Source organism: Bos indicus, chromosome 3, assembly GCF_029378745.1.
Source record: "Bos indicus isolate NIAB-ARS_2022 breed Sahiwal x Tharparkar chromosome 3, NIAB-ARS_B.indTharparkar_mat_pri_1.0, whole genome shotgun sequence".
Lineage (NCBI taxonomy): Eukaryota > Metazoa > Chordata > Mammalia > Artiodactyla > Bovidae > Bos > Bos indicus.
Genome location: NC_091762.1, coordinates 49,020,091 through 49,045,102, shown reverse-complemented (window position 1 = coordinate 49,045,102; position 25,012 = coordinate 49,020,091). Strand labels below are relative to the sequence as shown.

General features: G+C 45.1%; 1 protein-coding gene across 7 annotated transcripts in view; it reads left to right on the top strand.

The window, feature by feature from the left end:
* Positions 1-25,012, top strand: part of SLC44A3 (solute carrier family 44 member 3) — an 86,324-nt gene that overhangs the window by 59,328 nt on the left and 1,984 nt on the right. For 5 of the 7 annotated variants that reach the window (XM_070786066.1, XM_019957021.2, XM_019957023.2 and 2 more), the window contains 2 exons: positions 1,319-1,405; positions 22,976-23,113. In XM_070786066.1, the coding sequence (XP_070642167.1) occupies positions 1,319-1,405; positions 22,976-23,113 (225 nt within the window). The remainder of the gene's footprint in view (positions 1-1,318; positions 1,406-22,975; positions 23,114-25,012) is intronic. The other 2 variants (XM_070786067.1, XM_019957022.2) reach the window with 1 other exon arrangement.

The window sequence follows — 25,012 nt, the reverse complement described above, 5'->3', positions numbered from 1 at the left end:
CAGAGGATGAGATGGCTGGATGGCATCACTGACTCAATGAACGTGAGTCTGAGTGAACTCCGGGAGTTGGTGATGGACAGGGAGGCCTGGCGTGCTGCGATTCATGGGGTCGCAAAGAGTCGGACACGACTGAGTGACTGATCTGATCTGATCTGATGCATTAGTACTAGATAATCATAAGTTAATAAACATCAGGGAACTCACTGTACCCCCCAGAGCTAGGCACCTTAAACTCTTTGGGGAAACAGCTTCCATAAATCTAACAGTCAATGGGTCAGCCTCTCTGGCAGAAGTCTAAGAGGTTATTTATCACTTCCTAGATCCCATAAGGACTAAGGGGTCAAACTCCCTTTTAGTGATGTCACTGTTGGAGACATGTGTCCTTTCTTAGGTTAAAAAAAATAGTCTTCCTCAGCAGCCATACAGCCCAATACTGTACCTGCAGTATAAGCATTTCATACAGCCACTCTGAGATCCTTCTTACATTAAATGGCTCATTCACAACCATAGCCAGGCTAAAAAGGATGCAGGTCAGATTTCATCCAGTGGAATTAACACTGGGACAAGAAAATGTCTATATAAGGCTAAGTTGTCCCTGGGGTCCTAATAGAAAACTATTTCAGGACTGTTTTCAGGGATTCTCCCCTACCCCCACCCCAGTCTGGGCAGTAAGATACATTTAATCACCCCTTTCCCCAACAAGTTTTATTAATTCATCCATTCTTGAGTTATACACAAGTTCAAGTTATATTTCAAAGGACTAACTTATCCCCCAAAATTTAACCCTGAAAGTCTTAATATGGGATGTTTTTCCAAAAAATTAAACCTGATTTTTGTGTGTGTGTGGACACATAACTAGTATCTACAATACATTAGTTTTATTGTCTGTGGGATGTGAATTTCTCATGAATATAAACTATGGTTTGAAAAAGCAGAGTTTATGATTGAAGACACTTAGGAAAACATGAAGAAAGAGAGGTTTGTTTGTTTGTTTGTTTTTTACTAGAACCAAAAGGTCTGGTTCACCTTTGCTAGTAAAAACAGGCTAATCCATTTCCCTTTCTGCTGAACTCAACAGCACTCCTAACAGGTAAGCCCACAGAAGAGAACCCTTGCTCATCAGTATAGTAATGATAGTAATTAGTAGTAGCAGTAGCATATACAGAATAGAAGAACTTCTGTACCTATGAGAATTGCTGTGGTGCTTCTCCAGGTACACAGATCTCCAAGTAGGAACAGGGTGTGCTGGAAGACACTTCTGTTTGCCTCTTTCCTGTGCTGTTGGTGACACTGTTCCTTTCTTTCTGAACTGACCCAGCAGGACGGTGCCTTGTCCAGGTGCGTGTCCCAGTGCTGCTGCTGCTGTTTCTGGTGTCTGGACAAGTGCTTGCGCCATCTCAACCAGGTACGTCTCCTGCGCCGGGGACATGGTGTGAGGGCCTGCCAGTGGGTACTGTCTCTTAGGCCAGGGGTTAGCCAGTTATTCTGTAAAGGCCAAATTGTGTAAAAGTTTTCAGGTTTTGGGTCATTTGGGTCTCGGTCACAGCTACTCAGCTCTGGTGCCGCAGCAGAAAAGCAACCACAGACAGGATGTAACTGGATGGGCCTGAGTGTGTTCTAGCAGAACTTATGGGCGCTGAAATCTGAATTTTATTTTTTGTTTTTGCTCCCCTGTGTCTTTGTTGTAGTGCGAGGGCTTAGTTGCCCTGCAGCATGTGGAATCTTAGTTCCTTGACCAGGGATCAAACCCACATCCCCTGCATTGGAAGGTAGATTCTTAACTGCTGGATCACCAGGGAAGTGCCTGAAATCTGAATTTTATATTTTTTATGTGTCAAGACATATTCTCCTTATTTTTAATTTCTCCAACTTTTTTAACAGAATTATTCTTAGCTCTGACCTGAGGGAAGCAGAGATGGATGGATGGATCTGGTTCCTTGGCTGTCATCTGCAGTCCTTTACCTTAGAACCTTAGGTCGTTAATACAAGTCTTCAAATTCTGGAAGAAATGTGTCTCTCTTTCAAAAAAAAAAAGGAGGCTTTAGAAACTCTAATACAATGCATATGTGTCAACTGAGAGCTAATTTTCAATGTCTTCTCCAAGAACTATAATTTTCCTGAAATAGGAAAAGGACTGCCTCCCTAATTTTTATGTATTTCACCAGCCTTTCACTTTCAAGCTATAAATATTCCTTTAAAAATCAGAAAAATTATATACTGTGATTGTTTGAATTTCAGATTTTTTTCCTCCTGAGTCTTTCAAACCGGTGGAAAACTAGATATGTATTTTATTTTTCTGTTGATAATTTAGGAAATTTTAATAATCCTTAGTCAAATTTACACAAAGCAGTATTTTTGTAAGTCAGCAGGCTGTTTTATAATTTAAATGTTCACAGTACTCGCTTAGAAAAGTACTTCTTATTTTTGCCCCTCTTCCTAATAAATGTACCAGTAGAAGTAAAGGGACTAATTAGACCATCTATGTTTAATGTCTTATAAATGGTGTTAAGAATACCTTTCATTATTCGGGGGAGATTGTAGTCTTCTTGTAGTAAACCCTATATTTAAAGCTCTTCTTAAGACACTCGGCATACATTTTAGAGTGTGTTTAGCTTTCACTTGGATCACATCAAGCAAGCATGTATAAAGCACAGTAAAATACTATTGCACCTTTCAGAATGGTAGGTCCCGTAGCAAGTCAAGCCAGACCCTGTGAATGTCTTGTCACAGTGTAATGTACAAGCCTGTCTCCCCTAGAACTCTGTGTACACATCCAGACACCAACTTATTCTATGAAGATGCTATTGAGATGCATTACAAATATTTACTGTGATAAAATACATATACATGAAAATCAAGCTAAGATACACATAGACGGATTAGAAAGACGAAAGCAGTGGAACCTTTGATATACCGATGTGTTGGCCACATGGTCCTTTAGGGCCCTAAAGCTGAGTTGCTGTTCCCTCACAGTGTCAGTAAATTCAGGTTCTTTCCATGTCCCTCTTTCACTGCTTCATAGACCCCCACCCTGGGGCTCTATGAATACTGCAGGGACCACCACTTCAGGAGAGGAGAGAAATGGGTGAGGAGGAGGAAGGATGGGCTCTGGGCTCATATCAACATCACCACCTCCCGCTCCTGCCTTCCAACCAGAGCAGCTCCACTTTTATCTGGTTGAGGAGTGAGATTCCACTGAAGGTTTCATTTAAAGACAGGCTCTGCTGCTTGAACACACTTGAAAGCCACTGTCTCAAACTATGTCCTTGCTTGTTTTCTCTGCCCTCTTATCCTAAGGGATATACTTTCTGCATTCTGATGTTACAGCATCTTATATTAACCCTGTACCTTTACTTTTGGGATTTCAAAATGTTTCCAAAATCATAAGCAGTGTTAGTATTAATCGCAGTATAATTATTATAAATTGTTGAAATCCTTTTAACAGATGTACAATGGGAATGATTGTCCCTGAATCACAAAAAGACTCAGCTAGCCTCGAGGATCCAGCTCATGGTGAATCAGTGTTGCAAACAGGGATGGGTCTTTGAATTTTGATCTTGGTGCCAGTGATTGTGCCTGGGCCTAAACCAGCTGCCAGAGCAGGTTTTTTAAAAAAACATGTATACATATGTATTTTTTCCATTCACTTATTAGGCTATGGGATCTTCAGTCTTTGTTGTGGCATGTGGGATCTTTAGTTGTGTTACTTGAACTGTTTAGTTATAGCACATGGGATCTGTATCCCTAACCAGGGGTGGAACCTAGGCCCCCTGAATTGGGAACTCAGAGTCTCAGCCCCTGGACCACAAGGGAAGTCCCTAGAGCAGCTTTAACGTGGGGTGACTCCTATAGGACTGGGCACTGCCAGGTGATGTGGGCACTGCTGGGACGTCTCAGGTTTAGGAGATTGAGAAAGAAGAGGAGGAAGAATAAAAGAGAAAGAAGCAAAGCGAATACTGATGAGGAGGGAAAGGTCACCTGTTGTCTAAACAACTCCTGGAAAGCAGAGTGAAATAAAGATTTGTAGGGACTTACCTAGCAGTCCAATGGTTTAGACTCTGTGCTTCCAATGCAGGGGGTACGGGTTTGATCCCTGATTGGGGAACCAAGATCCCATATGCCATGCAGCATGGTAAGGAAAAAAAAAAAAAGATTTGTAAGAATAAAGATGATTGTTGTGGAGTCGTGGCCAGAGCTATTGTCGATCTTATTTGGCAGTGGACAAAGGAAAGGGAGCTTAAAGTGAGAGAAGGAGTTTAGATTAGCCTTTGAAAAATTTCCTGGCACTGGAATGAGTTGCTAGGAAAAGATTTTCTCTGGAAATCCGATTTAAAAGAGTTGAGGCTTTTTTTTTTTTTTTTTTTTTTAATTTTGCTAGTTTTGTGCAGAAAGAGCCGGGAAATGCTAAAGGGGAATGAGATCCATTTGTTACCATCAGAACCCAGATGCTCTTCTTTACTTAACATCAAGGAGCGGGCTGTGTTTCAGCTTTGGTGCTTAAAAGCCTAATCCGTCTTCCACAGCCCTGGGAGGGAGGCTAGTGGCAGTTGCCGCATTTTGTTGATACCCAGCCTAAGAGTACGAGGTAATTCACCTGCAGGGTAGGGAATGAAATTCCACATCTCATCGTTTCTCATTACTTGCCTCTCTACATTAAATCCCAAGTGTGTGTACACCCACACATTTATTTATCCAACATCTATTTATGCTGTATTCAAACCACTAAGGTGTAACAAGGGGGGGACTGTGATGAAACAGAGTCTATATAAAGCAGGTCAGGGCTTCAAGGAGCAGACAAACTAGTGTGGGGAATGGGGGCACTGTGAAACACTTGCATGAGATATTTATATAACTGTATGTGCTGGAATGCGGAGAAGGCAATGGCACCCCACTCGAGTACTCTTGCCTGGAAAATCCCGTGGACAGAGGAGCCTGGTGGGCTGCAGTCCATGGGGTTGCTAAGAGTCGGGCACAACTGAGTGACTTCCCTTTCACTTTTCACTTTCATGCACTGGAGAAGGAAATGGCAACCCACTCCAGTGTTCTTGCCTGGAGAATCCCAGGGACGGGGGAGCCTGATGGGCTGCCATCTATGGGGTCGCACAGAGGCGGACACGACTGAAGCGACTTAGCAGCAGCAGCATGTGCTGGAATGAGGTCTTTGAAGTTCAGGAAAGGGAGTCTTGGTATGGGGAGGTGCTTTGACTTGATGATTAGGAGAGCTTGCACTGAAGAGGTAGGATTTGTCAGGCATGAGCATAGAGCATCACCGGAGGTCACAGCTGATAGCAACAACAGTAGCCGCGGCTTCTTGGCACTCACGGGCTTCCCAGGTGGCGCAGTGGTAAAGAATCCACCTGCCAATACAGGAGATGCAAAAGACACGGGTTCAATCCCTGGTTTGGGAAGATACCCTGAAGTAGGACAGGACAACTGCTCCAGTATTCTTGCCTGGAAAATTCCATGGCAGGCTACAGTCCATGGGGTCACCAAGAGTCAGACATGACTAAGCACATAACACATGCACTTGACCCTCACTGTATGGCTAGTTGTGTGCTCAGCACTTTCCTGCAGTAGATCAATTGTGAGTTTTCACTGAAGTCCCCTGAGATAGTTATCTCCAACATAGAGGTGAGGAAACCGAGGCTTAGAGAGGGCCTGTAGTTAGTTAGTGGCAGAACTAGGAGTTGAATCCCTATCCATGTTGCCTCTGGGACCCAAGCCCTGAACACTGTGCATTTTAAAACAGCCAGAGAGGGAGTCACAGCCACTGCCTAGGGTGGGTCTCTTGAGCACCTGCTTGAGCCAGAGTCCAGACTGGCTGTGAAGCAAGGCTGATTTCAAGGCAGATTTTTGTGGAGGAGGACAGGAAAGGTATGGGAACAATGAAGGGGGTGAAGGCTGGATCAGGCAATTATAAACCCAGAAAAGGCCAGTCAGGGTGGTCTAAGCCCACCTCCTCCCCTCAGGCATGCCTGTGTCAGAGCTTCTGGGAGGCTGACTGGCCAGGCTGTTCTTAGAGTTTTTCAGATGAGATCCTGCAGCCTCCCCCTCCCTTCTAGCACTTTGCAGGAGCCCAACTGAGAAGGCCCCAAGTGGGACCTTGCAGGCTAGCCCATCAGCAGGAGGCCTGCCCTTATTCTTATGGTCCACACATGGTTCCCCATGGAAATGCCTTCCTGAGTGCACATCTTGTCCACGGACGACACAGACATCTGAACTAGTGCTGATGGTGGCTTTAGATCAGTGTTCCTCTAGGTTTGACACCAACTGGCGGGCTCACTGGTTTTGGACCTCATCTTCCTGAGGGTTCCAAACTGGTTAAACGTTCCAGAATGTTCTCTCTTCAATTCTTATAGGCAAATGGTAGAATTTCATGGATTTTCATTTTCACGTTACAACTAAAGGCTTTTTACCAATCAGTAAAGTGCCTGGTATGTTTGCACATGCATGGTCGGTCACTCAGTTGTGTCCAGCTGTTTGGGACCCTATGGACCATAGCCCACCAGGCTCTTCTGTCTGTGAGATTTCCCAGGCAAGAATACTGGAGTGGATTAAGAAAAAAATAATGCTGGAGTGGGTTGCCATACCCTTCTTCAGGGGATCTTCCCAACCCAGGGATCAAACCCACATCTCCTGCATCTCCTGAATTGCAGGCAGATTCTTTGCTGTGGAACCACCTTAAAGCTTATTCAAGTGTGTCATTTGGGAATCAGAAGTGGTGTTTTACTTAATTTCCTGAGGTCTCAAATTCAGAATTCTATTGAGATGTCTGACTGCCAAAGTGAAGCCTGATGAGCATTCAAGGCTTGTGAGTGAGCCCAGGCAGAGATGGGATTTTGCAGACTGGGGAAGGAACCTTCACTGTGGGTACCACCAGAGTCCCCTTGGTGTGGCTGTGTTGTTCAACTACAGTCCTACTTGTCTTGTTTCCCACTTCATTTCTGGTGAGTATTGGCTGTTGTTTAATGCATTGTATGTTTATCATGTTGAGCATTGCCTTCCTTTTCAATTCTTTGCTCTTCCAGAAGAAGTGGGAATGGCTGTAGAAAGTGAGCTATGGGCTGAGGTCAAACAGGTTAGAAAACGATTTCCAACCTGTTTCCTGGAAGGAGCTCTTAAGTAAAGGCAGCCCCTGGCCAAGTATGGCAGCAGTTGGTTTCTGCCTTCTTGCTGGAACTTGGGTGAATCCCTCCACCTCACTGAGCTTCTGCAGAAGAAGAGAGTCAGTTTGAATGACCTGAGGTCCTCGTTGGGAGTGCTCAGCCTTGTCCTGGTGGCTTGCGGAGAGCTGGGGCACACAGGTACCATGTTAGCACATTGCAGCTGTGACACGCTTTGTGTGGAATGTGGGGCAGGTTGGAAAACCTGAACTGTGTGTCTTCCCATTGTGTCCAGAACAGCAGGATCATTTTCTTTTTAATATTTATTTATTTACTTATTCAGCTGCACTGGGTCTTAGTTGCAGCATGTGGAATCTAGTTCCCTGACCAGTTCTAGAACCCAGGACCCCTGCATGGGAGCATGGAGTCTTAGCCACTGGACCACCAGGACAGTCCTGAATCTTTTTTTTTCATGTTGTTATTCTTATCTATAGTGAGGACTTACCCTGGGATCACAAAGGTGAGTGACGCTTTATGTTGCCTGGATCTCAAGCCTCCAGAATCTTGTCAGGTGGATTGAGGATGTGAGTGAACTGCTATCTTCATCCCCTTATGGCAGTTCTCCCAACACTGCTGCTGTAATGACAGCAACAAGTACATCCAACTGGTGACTGGATGCGGTAAAGTGCCAGTCACTTCAGTCATTCTCAACAGTGGAGGGTAGTGTCCAGAAGCTATTACTCCCCATTTCTACTGTGGGCCACTATGCAGGGTAGCTGGGTGAATCTTCTGCCGTATCTCCTGGTCAGTGACTTGAGAGGATGGAGTGACTCAGATCTGCTTTAATGCAGCCCATCAAGCTGCCAGCCCACTTTACTGTGACGTCTGTCTAGATATGAAATATCAAGAAATGCATGCAGAGATTATTGCCTCTTAGCATTTGACTGGAAATGCCCATAGCTTCCTGACTTCTGACTAACAAATATACTGGTCAGAAAAACTCCAGATAATCCTGTCGAATCCAATACGGAGAAAAACTTGCTGCTACTTGGCAAACATACACATCTCTCCCCTCCCTGCTTCATACCCCAGCCCACACTGCCTGCCACTGCTTGTCTTTCAGGGCACAGAAAGTTGGTCTTTGTCTTCTAAGGCTTTGTGGCAGACTTAACTCTGTAATACCCCAAAAACCTTCTCTCCCCCCGCCACCTCCCTTGAAGTTAGCTCAATTTCAAATGCTTCTCTTTCTCACAGTCCATCAAGAGCGAAGGCACTCTGTGACTTTTCTGTGTCTGGTTTTGGTTCATCCTTAGCCAGCTGGCAAACCTCCAGGGACTCCTCTCTACTCCCCAGAGCAGCATGTGCAGCTCAGAAAAGAAAAGTAATGAATATTGTGCAATTCCTCTGCGTTGATTATGAAAATGATGTAAAGGTTCTTAAGAGGACGTGGTTCTTGGGGTAATTGACATTGCCTCATCACAGAGCGTCCAGACAGCTGTCCTTTCCGTGACAGTGGCGGTTCCGAATCCTGCCACCCCCGCCGACTGGCTTAGAGCTATTCTGGGGTGGCCAGCTGACGGCGAGAGCCCTGGAGAGATTCCTCTGTGTGAGCATGGTGTAGAAGGAAACACACACGTGTGTCAATATGATCATTTACATTAAGGCCCATTTATAGATGATGGTAATCCTCACAGCCCAGCTGTTTTGTGCCAAATGCTACTGTTCTGACTTTAGATAGAAAGGAATTGAGACACCTATCTATCAGAGGCCCCAGACTGTCTGGGAGAAAACTGACTGTGTCCTCATGTTTCCTGATGTGTGGCTCAGAACCTGCTGGGCTGAGGGCCCTGGCTTTATGTGGCTTCCTGGGGAGCAGCCTTGCTGGAGCCCGGCTCCCACCTGCCGTGGGTATGTTGCAAGGCTCAGACATCAAGAGGGTGTGGCCCTAAAGCCTTCTGCCCCAAGTGGGCCTCAGCAGCCTCTATCCTCCTGGGGAAAGGCCCAGTACACAGTTGCCATCTGTCTTTCCTAACTTGAAATTCTTCTACCTTCTCAGAGAAGCAGTTACTGTTTGTTGAATGAAAGATGGCCTTATTATAGGGAAGGAAGGGTGAGTTATGTAGGGGGCCCTCAGCTAATCAGAAAATGCTCCTGGGAGACAACTGTTGGGCTCCCTCCAAGGTATGCAGCAATTTCCCAGGTGTCTCAGTGGTAAAGAATCCACCTGACAATGCAGAAGACACGGGTTCTATCCCTGTGTCAGGAACATCCCCTGGAGGAGGAGATGGAAACTCACTCCAGTATTCTTGCCTGAAGAATTCCATGGATAGACAAGCCTGGCAGGCTACTATCCATGGAGTCACAAAGAATTAGACACGACTGAAATATCAATAACCTCAAATATGCAGATGACATCACCCTTATGGCAGAAAGTGAAGAGGAACTAAAAAGCCTCTTGATGAAAGTGAAAGAGGAGAGTGAAAAAGTTGGCTTAAAGCTCAACATTCAGAAAATGAAGATCATGGCATCTGGTCCCATCACTTCATGGGAAATAGATGGGGAAACAGTGGAAACAGTGTCAGACTTTATTTTTTTGGGCTCCAAAATCATTGCAGATGGTGATTGCAGCCATGAAATTAAAAGACACTTACTCCTTGGAAGGAAAGTTATGACCAACCTAGATAGCATATTCAAAAGCAGAGACATTACTTTGCCAACAGAGGTCCGTCTAGTCAAGGCTATGGTTTTTCCTGTGGTCATGTATGGATGTGAGAGTTGGACTGTGAAGAAGGGTGAGTGCCGAAGAATTGATGCTTTTGAACTGTGGTGTTGGAGAAGACTCTTGAGAGTCCCTTGGTCCGCAAGGAGATCCAACTAGTCCATTCTGAAGGAGATCAGCCCTGGGATTTCTTTGGAAGGAATGATGCTAAAGCTGAAACTCCAGTACTTTGGCCACCTCATGCGAAGAGTTGACTCATTGGAAAAGACTCTGATGCTGGGAGGGATTGGGGGCAGGAGGAGAAGGGGAAGACAGGATGAGATGGCTGGATGGCATCACCGACTCGATGGACGTGAGTCTGAGTGAACTCCAGGAGTTGGTGATGGACAGGGAGGCCTGGCATGCTGCGATTCATGGGGTCGCAAAGAATCGGACATGACTGAGTGACTGAACTGAACTGAACTGAACTCACACACATGTGCACACACACACGTGCACATACAAGGTGTGCCGCTCCTCAAGACAGGAATACCTCCCACTTATCAGGCACTGTGTGTGCCAAGCACCAAGCTGTAACTGCTTCACATGTATTAACTTCCTTCATCCTCACAAATAATCCTATGAGAAAGGTACAATTATCACCCTTTTTCTTTTTCTAGTAGAAGATGACACTTAGATTCAGAGAGGTTAAGTAGCAACTTGCTCCAGGTTCAGTTCAGTTCAGTTCAGTCTCTCAGTCGTGTCCAACTCTTTCCTACCCCAAGGATGGCAGCACGCTATGCTTCCCTCTCCATCACCAACTCCTGGAGTTTACTCAAACCCATGTCCATTGAGTCGGTGATGCCATCCAACCATCTTATTCTCTGTCATCCCCTTCTCCTCCTGCCTTCAATCCTTCCCAGCATCAGGGTCTTTTCCAGTGAGTCAGTTCTTCACATCAGGTGGCCAAAGTATTGGAGTTTTAGCTTCAGCATCAGTCCTTCCGATGAATATTCAGGACTGATTTCCTTTAGGATGGACTGGTTGGATCTCCTAGCTGTCCAAGGGACTCTCAAGAGTCTTTTCCAACACAGCAGTTCAAAAGCATCAGTTCTTCGGCACTCAGCTTTCTTCACAGTCCAACTCTCGCATCCATACATGACTACTGGAAAAGCCATAGCTTTGACTAGACGGACCTTTGTTGGCAAAGTAATGTCTCTGCTTTTTAATAAGCTGTCTAGGTTGGTCATAACTTTTCTTCCAAGGAGCAAGCGTTTTTAAATTTCATGGCTGCAGTCACCATCTGCAGAGATTTTAGAGCCCAAGAAAATAAAGTCTGTCACTGTTTCCACTGTTTCCCCATCTATTTGCCATGAAGTGATGGGACAAGATGCCATGATCTTAGTTTTCTGAATGTTGAGTTTTAAGCCAACTTTTTCACTCTCTGCTTTTTCACTTTGATCAAGAGGCTCCAGGTTACACAGAAGGAAAGTACGAGAGTTGAGTGTTAAGGTTTTGGGGACCTAATCAGTCACCCCCTCATCCTAATAAAGTTCTGAACAGAGAGATCCAAGAGACAGCAGATGAAGATTAAAAATACCACCTTGAATATCTAATGGCTGGGGGTGGAAAGTGCGCTGTAAAAGCAGGTTATTAATGTTTCACCCTTGAGACGAAGAGACCAAACCATTCTCTCCCAGGTCCAGCCAACAGCGTACCCCAGCTCCTGAAGTCTCCCCTGTAAACTCAGTGGGTGAGCTGAGAAGGTGTGTTCCCAGGGTTAGGTGGATCCCAAAGTGCTGAGCCAGCCTGTGCGCTGCCCCTCCCTCCAAACTCTCAGGACATGTTGCCTTACTGTTCTTTGTCCCTTCCCGTCATGGCATGTTCTAGGTATGCTGCAAATATGCTGAGGGAGATGGCCTGTGGTTTTAACTTTGATCTATGGAAACTGACTTTTGAGTCAGCAAAATCCAGTTTTCCTATAAATAAGGAGGCAGGTGACCCATGAAAACACTGAGCTCCAGGGAACAGTGTGTGACCTGAGGTGGAGGCAGTCGCCCGTTGACTCCTCCTGTGTTCCTCACGCCCGCAGTGTAGTGCCTGTGGTGGGCACCACACTTACAACTGAGGCTGGGTCATCATCTGTGGTGGTGGCCCGGGTGGGGGCCGGGCAGGGGGATGGTTCAGATGGAAGATAGAACTTCCACAATCCAAGTTTGCAACATTATCCAAGTGCTTAAACGGAAAGATTATAGATTAGCTTTGACATTTCCCAAATTCATTTAGTGTGGGAAATGAAATTAAACCATCAACTAGCTCCTACCTCAAATCTAATCTTCCTTATGATGGAGAGCAGGTGTCTTCATGTCATTTCTCTTTATCTGCATCTGCTTCTGGAACAGAGTTGTTGTCCAAGGCTCAGACTGCTCACCTCTGAAACCACGCCCTCTCCTCCTCACTGCCAGACCCTTCTAAGGGACTGAATATGGTCTTCAGCTGTCGCTCCCCAACTGTTTTTGTCTTAGGCATTAGGCCTGTTGGGAGAAGGTGTTGATTGTTGGCCAGAGACTAGAGAATGCATTCATAAATTTTTTTTTTTTTTTTAAAAGGAAGGTGGTGTGAGTCACAGTGGTGGAGGGAGTAACAGCCACTTTGATGTGGCAGGTACTGATTTCACATTCTGCTACAAGCTAGAGCCTGACGGTGTTCTGGGCTGCCGCTGCCACCATGTGAGTCTCAGCTTTGACTGACTTCCACACAGTCAAAGATGAACCACAACCACAATCTCAGATGTGCAAGAAATATTATATCATGACTCTCAACCTAATTTCTGGCTGTGAACTCCCATTCCACTGAACTGGCAGAAAGTTAATCCGTTATTCTTGGGCTATCCCTCCATGGGGTTATACAAAGTATCAGGTAGCCCCGGGCATTAGTACACACAGTTTGCCCTTGATTCGTCCATCCTCCTATACTCATGGCTCCTTCAGGCCCTGCTGGGGAAGCAGGAGTCTTCTGGAAGGCCATTTATGGCCCTGTCTGCCTAGATGTGCCTGTGGGTAGGGTAACCAACCCTCTTGCTTTGCCTGAGATTGTTCTGATTTTAGTTCTGAAAGCCGCAGGTCTCTGAAACCCCCTCCCGCCCAGCAAACCCAGACCTAGGAATGGACACTTCCATTTAGAGTCCTGCCACTTCTCCATGCTCTGTTAAAAAGAAAAAAAGCAGACCTGGACATGTGTTTGGAACCCACAGATCTCTCCCTCTCCTTTCCCAGTTCAAGGAGGGGTCTCATTTTCTAACTGGGGGATAGAGGAAGACCACGACCACCTTTTGTTCCCAGACACTGGGGTCATGTTGGGAACCCCCTTCCTTCACCTTCTTCACTGGTAGGAAAGGTTTAGAGAGCTAAAATTTTGGAAATCAAAAGCCAGTAAGAATTTTACGCTGAGTGTCTTCTTAGTATCCTACCCTCAGCTCCCTCCCCTCACCTGCAGGAATGAGCCACAGATTGAGTCCTGTGGGAATGAAGCAGACAGAGAGACCAAAAACAAGAAAACAGATGCAGGAAGAGAAACACAAGTCGAGAACAGAGTGAACCATCACACACATTGGGGACCACTAGACAGTCCTCCTTCCATTTAAGGTTTCATCTCTACCAACATTTCAGAAAAATAGGAGAGGAAGTGACTAAGAGCATTTTGGCACAGTTAGCATTTTTATCTAGGCAGGGCTAGAAAATTCCTTAAAGTTTTGTCAAGTGGATCCAGTCTTTGAAGTTCTTCAAGTTTTGTCTTCTCCCTCCTTTTGTCTTTTCCAGAAGACCTCAGCTGGCACAGGGGTGGGACAGGGAGAAGCATTTGCTAGACTTGCATTCATCCAAGGAGTGAGACAGCTGAGGCTGGATGACTTCATCAGGAAGCATCTTGGTGGGGGCAAGAAGGGCCCTCAGGGACTGTTGGCCCTGCCAACATCTTGCCTCCATCAAGACAGCAATAAATAAACTTCGTGAGGTCCAAGAACACAAACCTGTCAGCCTGGCTCAGTGCCCGGTGCCCAGCCCTGAGCCAGCAGAGGCACACCCTCCATACTTGTCTTTGGATGGAAGGATGAGCCCGTGCTTTCTCAGCACCAGCCCTGGTTTGTGCTGCCGTCACACAGCCTAGAGCATCTGCTAGGGATATCAGGGAGACAATAAAGAAAAATGCAAGCTCATAAGAGGTGCCCTCGCTTGTTGGAGCTGCCCTGACAGCACCTAGGACTGACTGCAAGGCAATCTGCTTTCTGAGCAGAAGTGCTGGTGGTTAGAGGAGGCCAGAATGGAAGAGCAAGTAGTCTTTGGAGCTTCAGGAAGAAGAGATCTGTTATAACAGCCAGTGTCTTTAAACAGATACATTTTTCTTATAAGAGAGTTTCCATTGCATGCTGGGCCACGCCATGCACAGAGCAGTGATTACCCCCAGCAACCTCTCAATCGATTACCAGGCTCTCTGTCAGCAGGCCTCATAGGTCAACTGTTGCTTTGCCCGCCCCACTCCCATCAATAGCATGTTCATGAAAGGACAAGCACCTGACTTAGAAATTATTCCCCCCATATGTGCAATCTATGAAAACATGTAAACATTCCCATTTATTTTCCCCATCTCCCTCTTGCCATTTCCTCAGGCCTGAGCTTCAAATCAGAGATGTTTGATATTCTCTTAAGAACCAATCTTCTTGGGTCTGTGAAAAACATAGCCATTTCAGCTCAGACAGTTGCTCAGTCATGTCTAACTCTTTGCAGCCCCATGGTATAGTCCGCCAGGCTCCTCTATCCATGGGATTCTCCAGGCAAGAATGCTGGAGTGGGTTGCCATTTCCTCCTCCAGGGGATCTTCCCAACCCAGGGATCGAACCTGTGTCTTTTGTGTCTCCTGCATTGGCAGGCAGATTCGTTACCACTGTGCCACCTAAGAAGCCATTTATTGAGTTTTTATGGTCTGTCAGGCACCCTGGTAAACATTTACATACATGGTCTAAGTTTGTCCTCTCAAGGACACCGTGCAGGCGTTACTGCCACTGTACAAATGAGGAAGCTGAGGCCAGAGGCTGAAGAGCTTACCCAGGGTGCTAGCTGCTATGTGGGGATCCTATGACTTCAAGTCTGTAGCCCTACTGGCTTCACCGAGCTGCCTGTCAAGGGTAAGAGTAAGGAGGAGGAGATCAATGGTCTTCACTCACCAGAGACAGCCAATCCATTTAGTCTTCTTTCTAATAAAGCCTAAAGTCAAAAAATAGTAAGAGCATTTCCCATCCCTTGTATTTCCCTTTGCACAGATCCACAACTTTAATTTTGCCATATGGACACCCAGGCCTGCCTTTGCCTCCCTCTTTTCTACCACCAATGATTTCCAGGTCAGATGAGGTTGACGCGGGGAGAGCCCTCCGAAAGGGCCTGGGGGAGGCAGGTGGCGCTCCTGTGCAGCCCTGTATCCAGGGCCTGCTCACCACTGAGCACTGCATCCTTGTCCTGGCGGGTTCCCTGGAGGGGCGCAGAACTCTGCTAGCATATCAGTGATGGCCAAGTTCGGCAAGAGGCAGGGCCTGACTAGGCTTTTTCTGGATTTGAGGAGAGGAGAGGGCATGACTGTGAATATCCGATTCGTGTCCATTTTTTATCACCTCTGCCTGGTCATTTAGCCTCTTGAGACTTCTGCTTCCTCATTAGTTAAATGAGAGGGTTTTCCAGGGTGGCGTCTGGGATAACCTTTTAATCCTAACATTCTACTGAAGGAACAAATGTACCAATGAATTGAATTTGACTTTGGATGAAGTATTATTTGGAGGCCATTCTTGGTTTGCAGAAAGCATCTTCCTTTATGCATTCAGTGTGCATAAAGCCTCACAGAGAGGGCGTTTCAGCTGCGGGCCTCCCCCCACCCCCCTACTCCGTGCCCTGCCCGACAGAGTCAGAGCAGCTGGCCCAGAGCTGAGTGTCACGCAGCAGAGACAGTGGCTGCGCTGCGTACATGCCACTCAGTAACTAAGACCGTCACTATGGAAGAAGCTGTATGTGTTCAAACTTCTGATAAAGTCACGGCAATAACGAAACACACTAAACTCGGGAGGCAGGGAAAAAACGGGGGAGGATTCATCTTTCACCATCTGTGCTGCTGAAACTTAAGCCATGGTGTTAAAAAATAAGCACTCTAACCTCTTAACGTTTTTCACAATAATTTTAGAAAGATTGTTTTTTGTTAGAAACCGAAGTCTTGTGTGTGAAGATACGTTTGTCTGACATTCAACTAGTCCAGTTTCAGTTTCGTTTTGTTGAAGTCGAATTCACATTCGTGCTTTCATTTTACAGTACTTTTTGTTTCCAGTTTTAGGACCCATGCTTCCCTGCCCATCCATCCTCTTTTCTGTCTGTCTCCCTGCTGTGTAGCTTTGTGGGGAAACACTGGGGTGAAGTCCACGTGATATTAGCAAGGGTTATTTCTGAGGGGAGGCGTCAGAGTAACTTTTTCTTGCTTTCTTGTTTGTCTCTATGTTGATTGATCTTTTTTTAAAGACGAGCATGGAAATGATAGAGCCATTCTTCTAAATAAGCAAAAGGAAAATGCATTTTAAAGGAGCAAACAGGACCACACTGCCTGTGTGTGTGTGTGTGTGTGTGTTAGTTGCTCAGTCGTGTCCGACTCTTTGCAACCCCACAGACTATAGCCCGCCAGGCTCCTCTGTCCACGGAATTCTCCAGGCAAGAATACTAGCACCCGGCTTTACTGGCAGTATCAGGCCCCAGCCAAGGCAAGTTTCTTCCTCTCCCGCCTCCCGATCCCAACCCCGAAGGGTCTGGCAGGTTTCCCCACTCCCCTTCTCCCTGGACTTGGGTAACTGGTGAGCGGTGAACTCTTGGATCCGAGCGGCAGATGCCAGGCCTGGAGGCTGTGCCCCTTCTTCCTCAGCATGTGTTTGTGGTAAAAATGGAGCTGAGATGAAAGTCGCTGGTGATGGTTCCTGCAAGTCTTACCAGAAAAGACCCCTGGATGTACCAGGATGGCTCTGGGCACAGATTTCACTGTATTTCTTTCAGTCCCTAGGAAAGTATGAACACCAGTGTTATTTATTCATCATCCAGTGTCTCAGGTTTGTTTTCATAGTTCTTGTTTTATTTTGAGTTAATAAATATCAGGATTTTGTGAGGAAGGCACTCCAGAAATAAAGCTGACTATTCACGGCAGGGCTTTTGGCAAACGCCTTTCCTCCTGTGCAGAGGGAAACTGTTTACCTTTCTGAAGAGTCAACAGAAGCTCGGGTTCACAGTTCCGCCACCAGAAGAAGGGCCCGCTTCAGTTTCATAGGTGGACTAATAGCTGCCCTTCGCTGATGAAGGACGTGGAGTGGACTGGGCTGGCTTCCGGCTTGAGTTAAGGAGGGAAAATATGCTTTCTGTGTAAAAGCTGCAATTAACATTCTTGGACAACTCTCAGAGTAAATCAAAGAAATAATCCAACTTTTCTGTTGCCTAAAATTACACTTTAATCTCTTTCCTTTCTCTTCAAAAAATAAGAATTCTCTGTGAAATGGGAATAATGTACCCATGGTGATTATTTCACTGAGTTGAGGTGAGAAGCACATCAAGTAAGATGATAGCAGGAGGGTGCCTGGTTCACTCTGAAGTACTGCACAAACATGAAGCATCTCTAGCGAGAACCTGAGAGCGGGTGTTAGTGTGAAGTGACATTACTCAGTGGGGCTGTTGAGCCAGTCTGTGGGGGCAGCGTTAACAGGAACCCAGCCTCTTTCTACTAACCCATCCTGCCACATCCTTGGGTCTTTTTAATGATATGTCTCCTGAGAGCACCACTTTATTATTTTGAATCTTTTGGAAGGAAGCACAAAGTATAGCTCAAAGTAAATGTTTTCCTGATGGGCCTGAATGAGTCAGAGGTCCATTTCTTGTAAGTGACGCAATGTTGGTTGCATGCCTGTGTCGGGGGTATGCTACCCAACATCTCTGCGCTCTAGTTCGCATCATCCACTTGTGGTTGTTAAGAGGATTAAATGTTTTCAGGGGAATATAGAACAAGGTCTAGCACATAGTATGTATTCCGTGAGTGCTTGCCATTTTCAATTATTTATTTACACACAGAAGTTGCACACCTGCCTACTGATAGCAAAACAAAAAAAAAAAGGCCACAGGAACAAATTAGGAAGCTGCTTCCAGGTTTCTGGCAAGCAGACATATCCCTAAGACATCTCTTGAAGTGGGGTATAGGGGAGTAGAGTACCTGGCATGAGTTTAATCCCTCATACTCTTATTTTCTTCCCACAGAAGAGTTCTTTTTGGGGGAATCTGGCCCCTGGCTTCTGATAGCTAATGATACCAATGTGCTCAGTTCCAGGGCCTGAAACTGGGCTCTTGTCTAACACTCGGAAATGAATTGTCCAAGGAGACACATGTGCTGACAAAGCAAGGGATTTTATTGGGAAAGGGTGCCCGGGCGGAGAGCAGGAGGGTAAGGGAACCCAGGAGAGCAGCTCTGTCACATGGCTTGCAGTCTCGGGTTTTACGGTGATGGGCTTAGTTTCTGGGTTGTCTTTAGCCAACCATTCTGACTCAGAGTCCTTCCTGGTGGTACATGCCTTGTTCAGCCAAGTTGGATGCCAGAGAGAAGGATTCTGGGAGGTGGTCAGACATGTGGTGTCTTGCACACGTGAACAAGGTACACGCCTTGTTCAGCCAAGATGGATACCAGAGAGGATTCTGGGAGGTGGTTGGACATGTGTCTTGCACGTGTGAACAAGGTACACGCCTTGTTCAGCCCAGATGGATACCAGAGAGGATTCTGGGAGGTGGTTGGACATGTTGGTGTATCCTTTTGTTCAAAAGGACAGGACCTCCTGTCATAAAACAACTCGTGCAAATGGTTACTATGGTGCCTGGCCAGGGTGGGCGGTTTCAATCAGTGTGCTTCCCCTAACAACTGGGCATTAGGTACAACTCAAGCAGAGCCCAGGAGGCACAGTGGAGGTGTCTGGGGGGCCCCCAAAGGCTTTGGTGAGAATGAGCTTTGGGAGGTGCAGGACTTTCTGGCTCAACAGAAGACGGTGAGAAGAGATCTGCCCTGAGCCTTCACGGGGCAGCCTGGGGGAGCTTCCAGAAGCACAGACTGTGCCTTCCTGTCATCCCCCTTGCTACACAGCATGATGTTTCAGCCCTGCTGAAGTCCGGGTCTGGGGGAGTCCCACCACACTTCTCTGCTTGACCCCTGAGTCTTACTTCACTGTCTCCTGCTGCCGCCTGGCCCCATCTACCCCCGTTCCCTGCAGGAAGCCAGCCCAATGCCAGTTCTATGACATCTTCCATCCCTTCCCCTCCCACATGAGCCCTCCTCCCCTGACCCCCGGCTGGGTTTCCACTCTACTATGCTGCTCTCTCACTGGAGCTTGAGTTGTAGCTCATAATTCACGAGTCCTCCCAGCCATACAAGCCCCCACACACACCCTCCCCTGCAGCTTGTGACAGACCCTGGTGGACCGTCCAAGAGTCTGAAAGCTGATCCACCTGTACCTGCAGGGAGTCCTCAGTCCCAGGCAAGAGAGTGACAATAGGACCTAGTGTTGAGGTGTCAAGTGGGTAAACCTGCCTTGTATCGATTTTGGGTTTTCGTGGGTTCCATCTCAAGGCATAGACATGTCCACTTGTTTAGTCATGCTAAAGAAACATGCACACTGAATTTTGTCTGGTAATAAAAGCCCGGTGCGGCTACCTCCTTTTTTCTTGTTTCAGGATCCCATGATTAATCTTGACCACCAACACAATCTATTCTCAGTTCCTTATCATATCAGTTCTTTCCTAATGTGGTGTTAGGGTCTGCAGATCACTTTAGCGTTCTGTCATCCCAGGAAGATGCCAGTGCTCCACGCCCAGACTTACAGCACTGGACACTTACTGCCGTCCATCTTCCAGCTGCCTGACAAGGAAGCACTTCTCCTCAGAATAAGTATAAGTTAGCTAATGCTGAAACTGCAGAAATGTTCGATCCATATCCTGTGTCGTGAGTGATTCTTCCCTCCCCCAGCTCCTCATTCAGACATTAATTCTAGGTCTCTCTGCAGCACGCAGGGTTGAACCTTGTGGTAAAATGCTAGCGGTGCAGTAGTGGCAGGAAGGCATATATATAATTTCCCTGTCAGAGTGGTTTTAATGCTCTCTTTCATGGAGCATGAAACATTAAAGAAAAGATAAATGGTTACGGGCCCCCAAGATCTGTGGAGTCAACACATGTGTGAGAAAGTACCATTTTAACACTTAATTATTTTAGCCAAGGAATAAAATCTATTTTTATTGCTTATGAGCAGTGGTGCTAAACTGACTATGAGGTTGTGATCTGTAGGAAAAGGAAATCTTCACAGAAATTGTATACCCAGCCTGAAACAGGGAGACCACCAAGGACCGCAGTTTAAGAGGAGACGTGGAGGGGTGGGGGCTGGGGACAGAACCCAAAGAAAGAGGCCGAGTGGCATGTGGCCCTGCTGCTGAGCAAGATCACGCGGGGACCTGGGGTGTCACCTGGGAAGCAGGTCCTGCCTCTCCTGGGTCCCTGCGAACGTGAGGGATTAAAGCCTGCAGAGGAAAAAACCGCCAGTCCTTTCCGCACCTCCTCAGTGCTTAAAGAATGGCCTCTGTGTTTCCCAGTTGTAAATGAGATCATCATTGGTGAGGTCTGGAGGGAAATAACCACCCTCTATTACATGTTTTCTATGTGCCTGTGCTTTGCTAAATGCTTTATAGGGAAAATGTTCTTTAATCCTCCCAATGTCCCTTTGCAGTAGGTGCTATAATTCATTTTATAGATCAGGACACTGAAGTCTGACAAGGGGGTAAATCAACCAAAACTGACAGCCAGTCAGTGGTGAAGACTCTGGGACTTGAACCCAGAGATTACCTGCCGACGGGGCCTGTGCTTACCTTAAGCACCATGCTTTTAAATAGCCTTTTGATAGTGTCATACCCAGAAAGTTAGAATGAAAAAAAAAAAGCTCCCTGATGTTCCAGAGCACTTGGGACAATGCCCTTGACCTTGGTTTTCAGTCTGTAAAAGACTGATTCCGTCATTTACCTACCTGCCCTGCACATATGTCTTCAGGACGTTGAGTTGGTGGTGAGGGCTCTGAGAACCTTAGATGATCAAAGATGCTTAATCAGATAATAAGCAATGAGTTTTCACATCACTTCTCAAGACTTAAGTCCTCAAACTAGTGGACTTAAGTCTGCCAACAGCCAGTTTGAGATTTTAAAAGTGAATTTTACATGCATTCGTTGTAAGTCGGAAATCCAAAGTTCTTGTGGAATACCATTAAGGCACTTCTGCAGGGACCTCATCTGACATCTGACGGAGAATATCCTGCTGAGGCAGGCAGGGTGCCCTCCCCGGGGAGGTGAATACCCAATCTTTCATCTTTGAGAACCAAATATTCCTTTCTAGTTGACCGTGGGGAAGAGGGAATTACCAAGAGAGGGTGAGTTAGGTTTCAGGTGTGCAGCAAGGTGATTCTGTTGTGCATGTACATGGACTTACTCTTTTTCAAATCTTTTCCCATTGGGTTGTTACATAATATTGAATGGAGTTCCATATGCTATACAGTGAGTCTTTGTTGCTTGTCCATTTTAAATATAGCAATGTGTACATAGCCAAAAAATAAAAGATAATTCTACGGCCTTACTCCCCTTCTCCTCTGTAACTCGCTCTGATTAAGACGTGCACCACTGGGAGCTGGATTACTGCAGTAGACTCCAAGTTGGTTTCTTTACAGTGTTTTTGAATGGGTGTATGAAAGGATTAGCTTTATGTCATGAAATAAAACTTTCATCCTTTAAGCCAAAAGGAAAGGCAAAACCGAAGCAGGTAGCATTCCAGTGTATTTTCCAAGAGAGATTATAAATTATTGTAAACTGACAGTGCAAGTAGCATTTTAAAGATTTCAGGGGAAATGTAAATAGATGGCTTTGAAATTATCATATAGTTATAAGGAAAAGGTATTTTGGAAAAATGGCCCAAGAAATCTCATATGAACACATACACCCACTTGTCCTCTTCGATTTAGTAATCCCATTTCTGGAAATTTATCCTTAAAAAATGATCCAAAATCATGAAATTAAGATGTTTATTACATAGTTATTTATAATAGCAAATATTTGAAATAGTTTAAATATGTCCTAGCTACATATGTGCATGCATATACACACTCCTGATACAATATGTATTTATTAAAAATTGAATAATAAAAGTCAGGGAGCAACATGAAGATGCTTATTTCCTATGTAAAGTAAGTCAGATATATAACAATGACACTGTACCATTTAAATTGTATATCTTTTCACTTCTAGAATTTCTGTTCCATTTCCTCTTCATTTTTCATATCATGCTGTTCATTCTTTATGGTCACTCTTCCTTCTCTCATCGTCTTAACATCTTAAACATACTTCTTCAAATGCTTTATTTCAGATTGTTCTCAAGGTGCAGATTCTCTTGGTTGATGCGCTGTTCATTTCCTTGAGTCTCCTGTAAATTTTTCCTACGAACACTTCAACTTCTTCAAGTAGGGTTATCTGTGGGGCTCCACCACTCCCTGCCCTGGGGGATATGGTTTCCTCTGCCTCTGCCCAGACCCTAGTCATTTCAGGGCTCCCAGGCGGAAGTTGCAGTTCTTGACCAATTTCCTTGAATGACTGAGTATAAATTCTGTGATTGTACAGTTCAGTTTCCTGGCATGGGCCTGAGCAGTTTCTTACCCACAAGGGGTCCAACCCCCAGCCCCTCACTCCTAAAGCCCTTACTGATTCCCTGCCCCTTGAGTCTTTGTGGTTCAGTGGTCACCATTAGGTAGGGTCTGCTTTGTTTCTAGTACCTAAACTTCTTTGGCCTCAAACTCTGCTGTGTATTAAGATAGTTATGCAGTACTGGTCATTTAACCCATTGTATTGACCAGAAATATTTCTTTTCCATTTACTACAATTATGTGAAAATGTATGTGCATATATTCCAGAGACTGAAAGGGACTTTGAAATGACTTTTATGGGTAGAGATAGTGGGTTTATAGTAACTATTTTGCAAATATTCTGTACTGGCATTGTATTATCTTTAAAACAGTAAAACTCATCATGTTTTTAACCATTGTCTTTTATTTCAGAATGCATACACTACAACTGCCATTAATGGGACAGATTTTTGTACATCAGCAAAAGATGCACTCAAACTCTTATCCAAGAATTCAAGTCATTTTACATCTGTTAACTGCTTTGGAGACTTCATAATTTTTCTAGGAAAGGTAGGATGTCTTAACTAAAATAATAAAGTAACTTGGAATCCAAAAAGTAAACCATACAAGACTTTGACAGAGAACTGTTTCCTAAGCAAAAAATTTACTCCGTGCTGGGCCTCATCCTCTCATTTAATCACCAATCCTGTGAAGCATCTCTGTTTCACAGGTGAAGAAACTAGGGCTTAATAATTTGGCTAGGATTCCACAGTAGGTTGAGTCAGGATTCAAATCTTGGTTTTATTCTTAGCAATGATCTATTCTACCATTGTGATCCCACTTTTTCATATCTAGAATGAAGACTCCATGACTTCAGAGAATAAATGTTTTATAGGGGTTGTCATAAAAATATGAAAATTGGAACTTCCCTGGTGGTCCAGTGGCTAAGACTCCATGCTCCCAATGAAGGAGGCCTGAGTTCAATCCCTGGTTAGGAAACTAAATCCCACATGCTACAACTAAGACCCAGAAGAGCCAAATAAATATAAATGAATAAATATTTTTTTAAAAATGTATGGGCATAGTGTTAAAACCTGATGAAATGTCTACATTATTAAGAGCATTAATTTCCTAAATATACAGAATTACTGATATCTCAGATGGAGCCAGTTGCATTCCTGCTGTCATCTTTTTCTAAGGAGTTGTATGTCATCTTGTGAAAACCTCATTTTTCCTACCTACGAACTAAAAATAACATCCCCTTTCCGGGTTGTAGGTTAGAGTCCCTGAAGTAGCAGTACTCCAGCCCCTTCTTAACTGTGCCTCAGGTTGAAGGTTCTTTATACTGGCTGGTGTCTCTCTCCGTGGAGTTGTCACTCACTGGGCTTCATTCTGCACACCTCAGTTTGCTTCATCCTACTTCCACCGGACTGCCTTTCAAATTCTTGAAATTTCACAGACAGTTTCACAGACATCCTGACCCTCCTTCCACATCTTCACTTTTCTAAGCTAGACGTCCTTGCTTCCTCCAGCCATGCCTCCTCACAGGACACGAATGCTGGTGGCTTTCACGGAGCCCCAGAGTGAACAAGCTCTAGTCTCCACTTGTGCCAGTGTCAAATACAGGGACTCATGACTCCTTGTTTAGCACTGTGTGCTCCGGCGGCATTTGGTGTATGTCTCCAGGGCGTCACTGTCATGATGCTGTCAGGAACAAGTTAGAACACGCTTGGATTGCACAGATGTGTGCTAATTGCACATATATTTTAGGGCACAGCTGGGTCCCAGAGACTTTTCGTGTGACAGTAGCTCTAGAAGCACAAACTGATTATGCCTTTTAAAACAGCCTAATAATCCAAGTTGTAGTTATATCTAAATGGATAATATTGTTTACATTAGCTTGGTAGGGTTGTGGGTGATACATTTTGTAGTAACTACTTCCAAAAATTTTTATTAAGAGGTTTCATTTTTATAACAGACTTGTGTTTTATTTTAGGCAGTAATTCATTTTCTTGTATTTCTCAAAAGGAACACATAATTACTGATGGTTTTTTTTTTTTGAATGAAGTGGCATGCAGATTCACATCCATCTTTATGGATATCCAAGCACGATGAGGGCTCTGGGGGGTTCCATTTTGTCTGGTAAAGAATTAGGTTCCTCACGGCCTATAATCATTTCCTGGAAATATAGTAATTACATATAGCAAAAGCCTATTATCCTATTATCCCTACAGCAGCACTGGAAAGCCCATCCACTTTAATCCCCAGGATAAAAGCAATCACATGTTTAAATGCAGTACATCCACTCAATGGATTGATGCATCATTGTTTTTAAAAATAAGGATGTATAAAAAAAACTGTTCTAATGAAGATGCTTGTTGTAGTTTTTAGTAAAAGAAAAAACAGACAAAAAATTTTGTGAGGTACCATTGCTTAGTTGCTCAGTTGAGTCCGACTTTTTTGTGACCC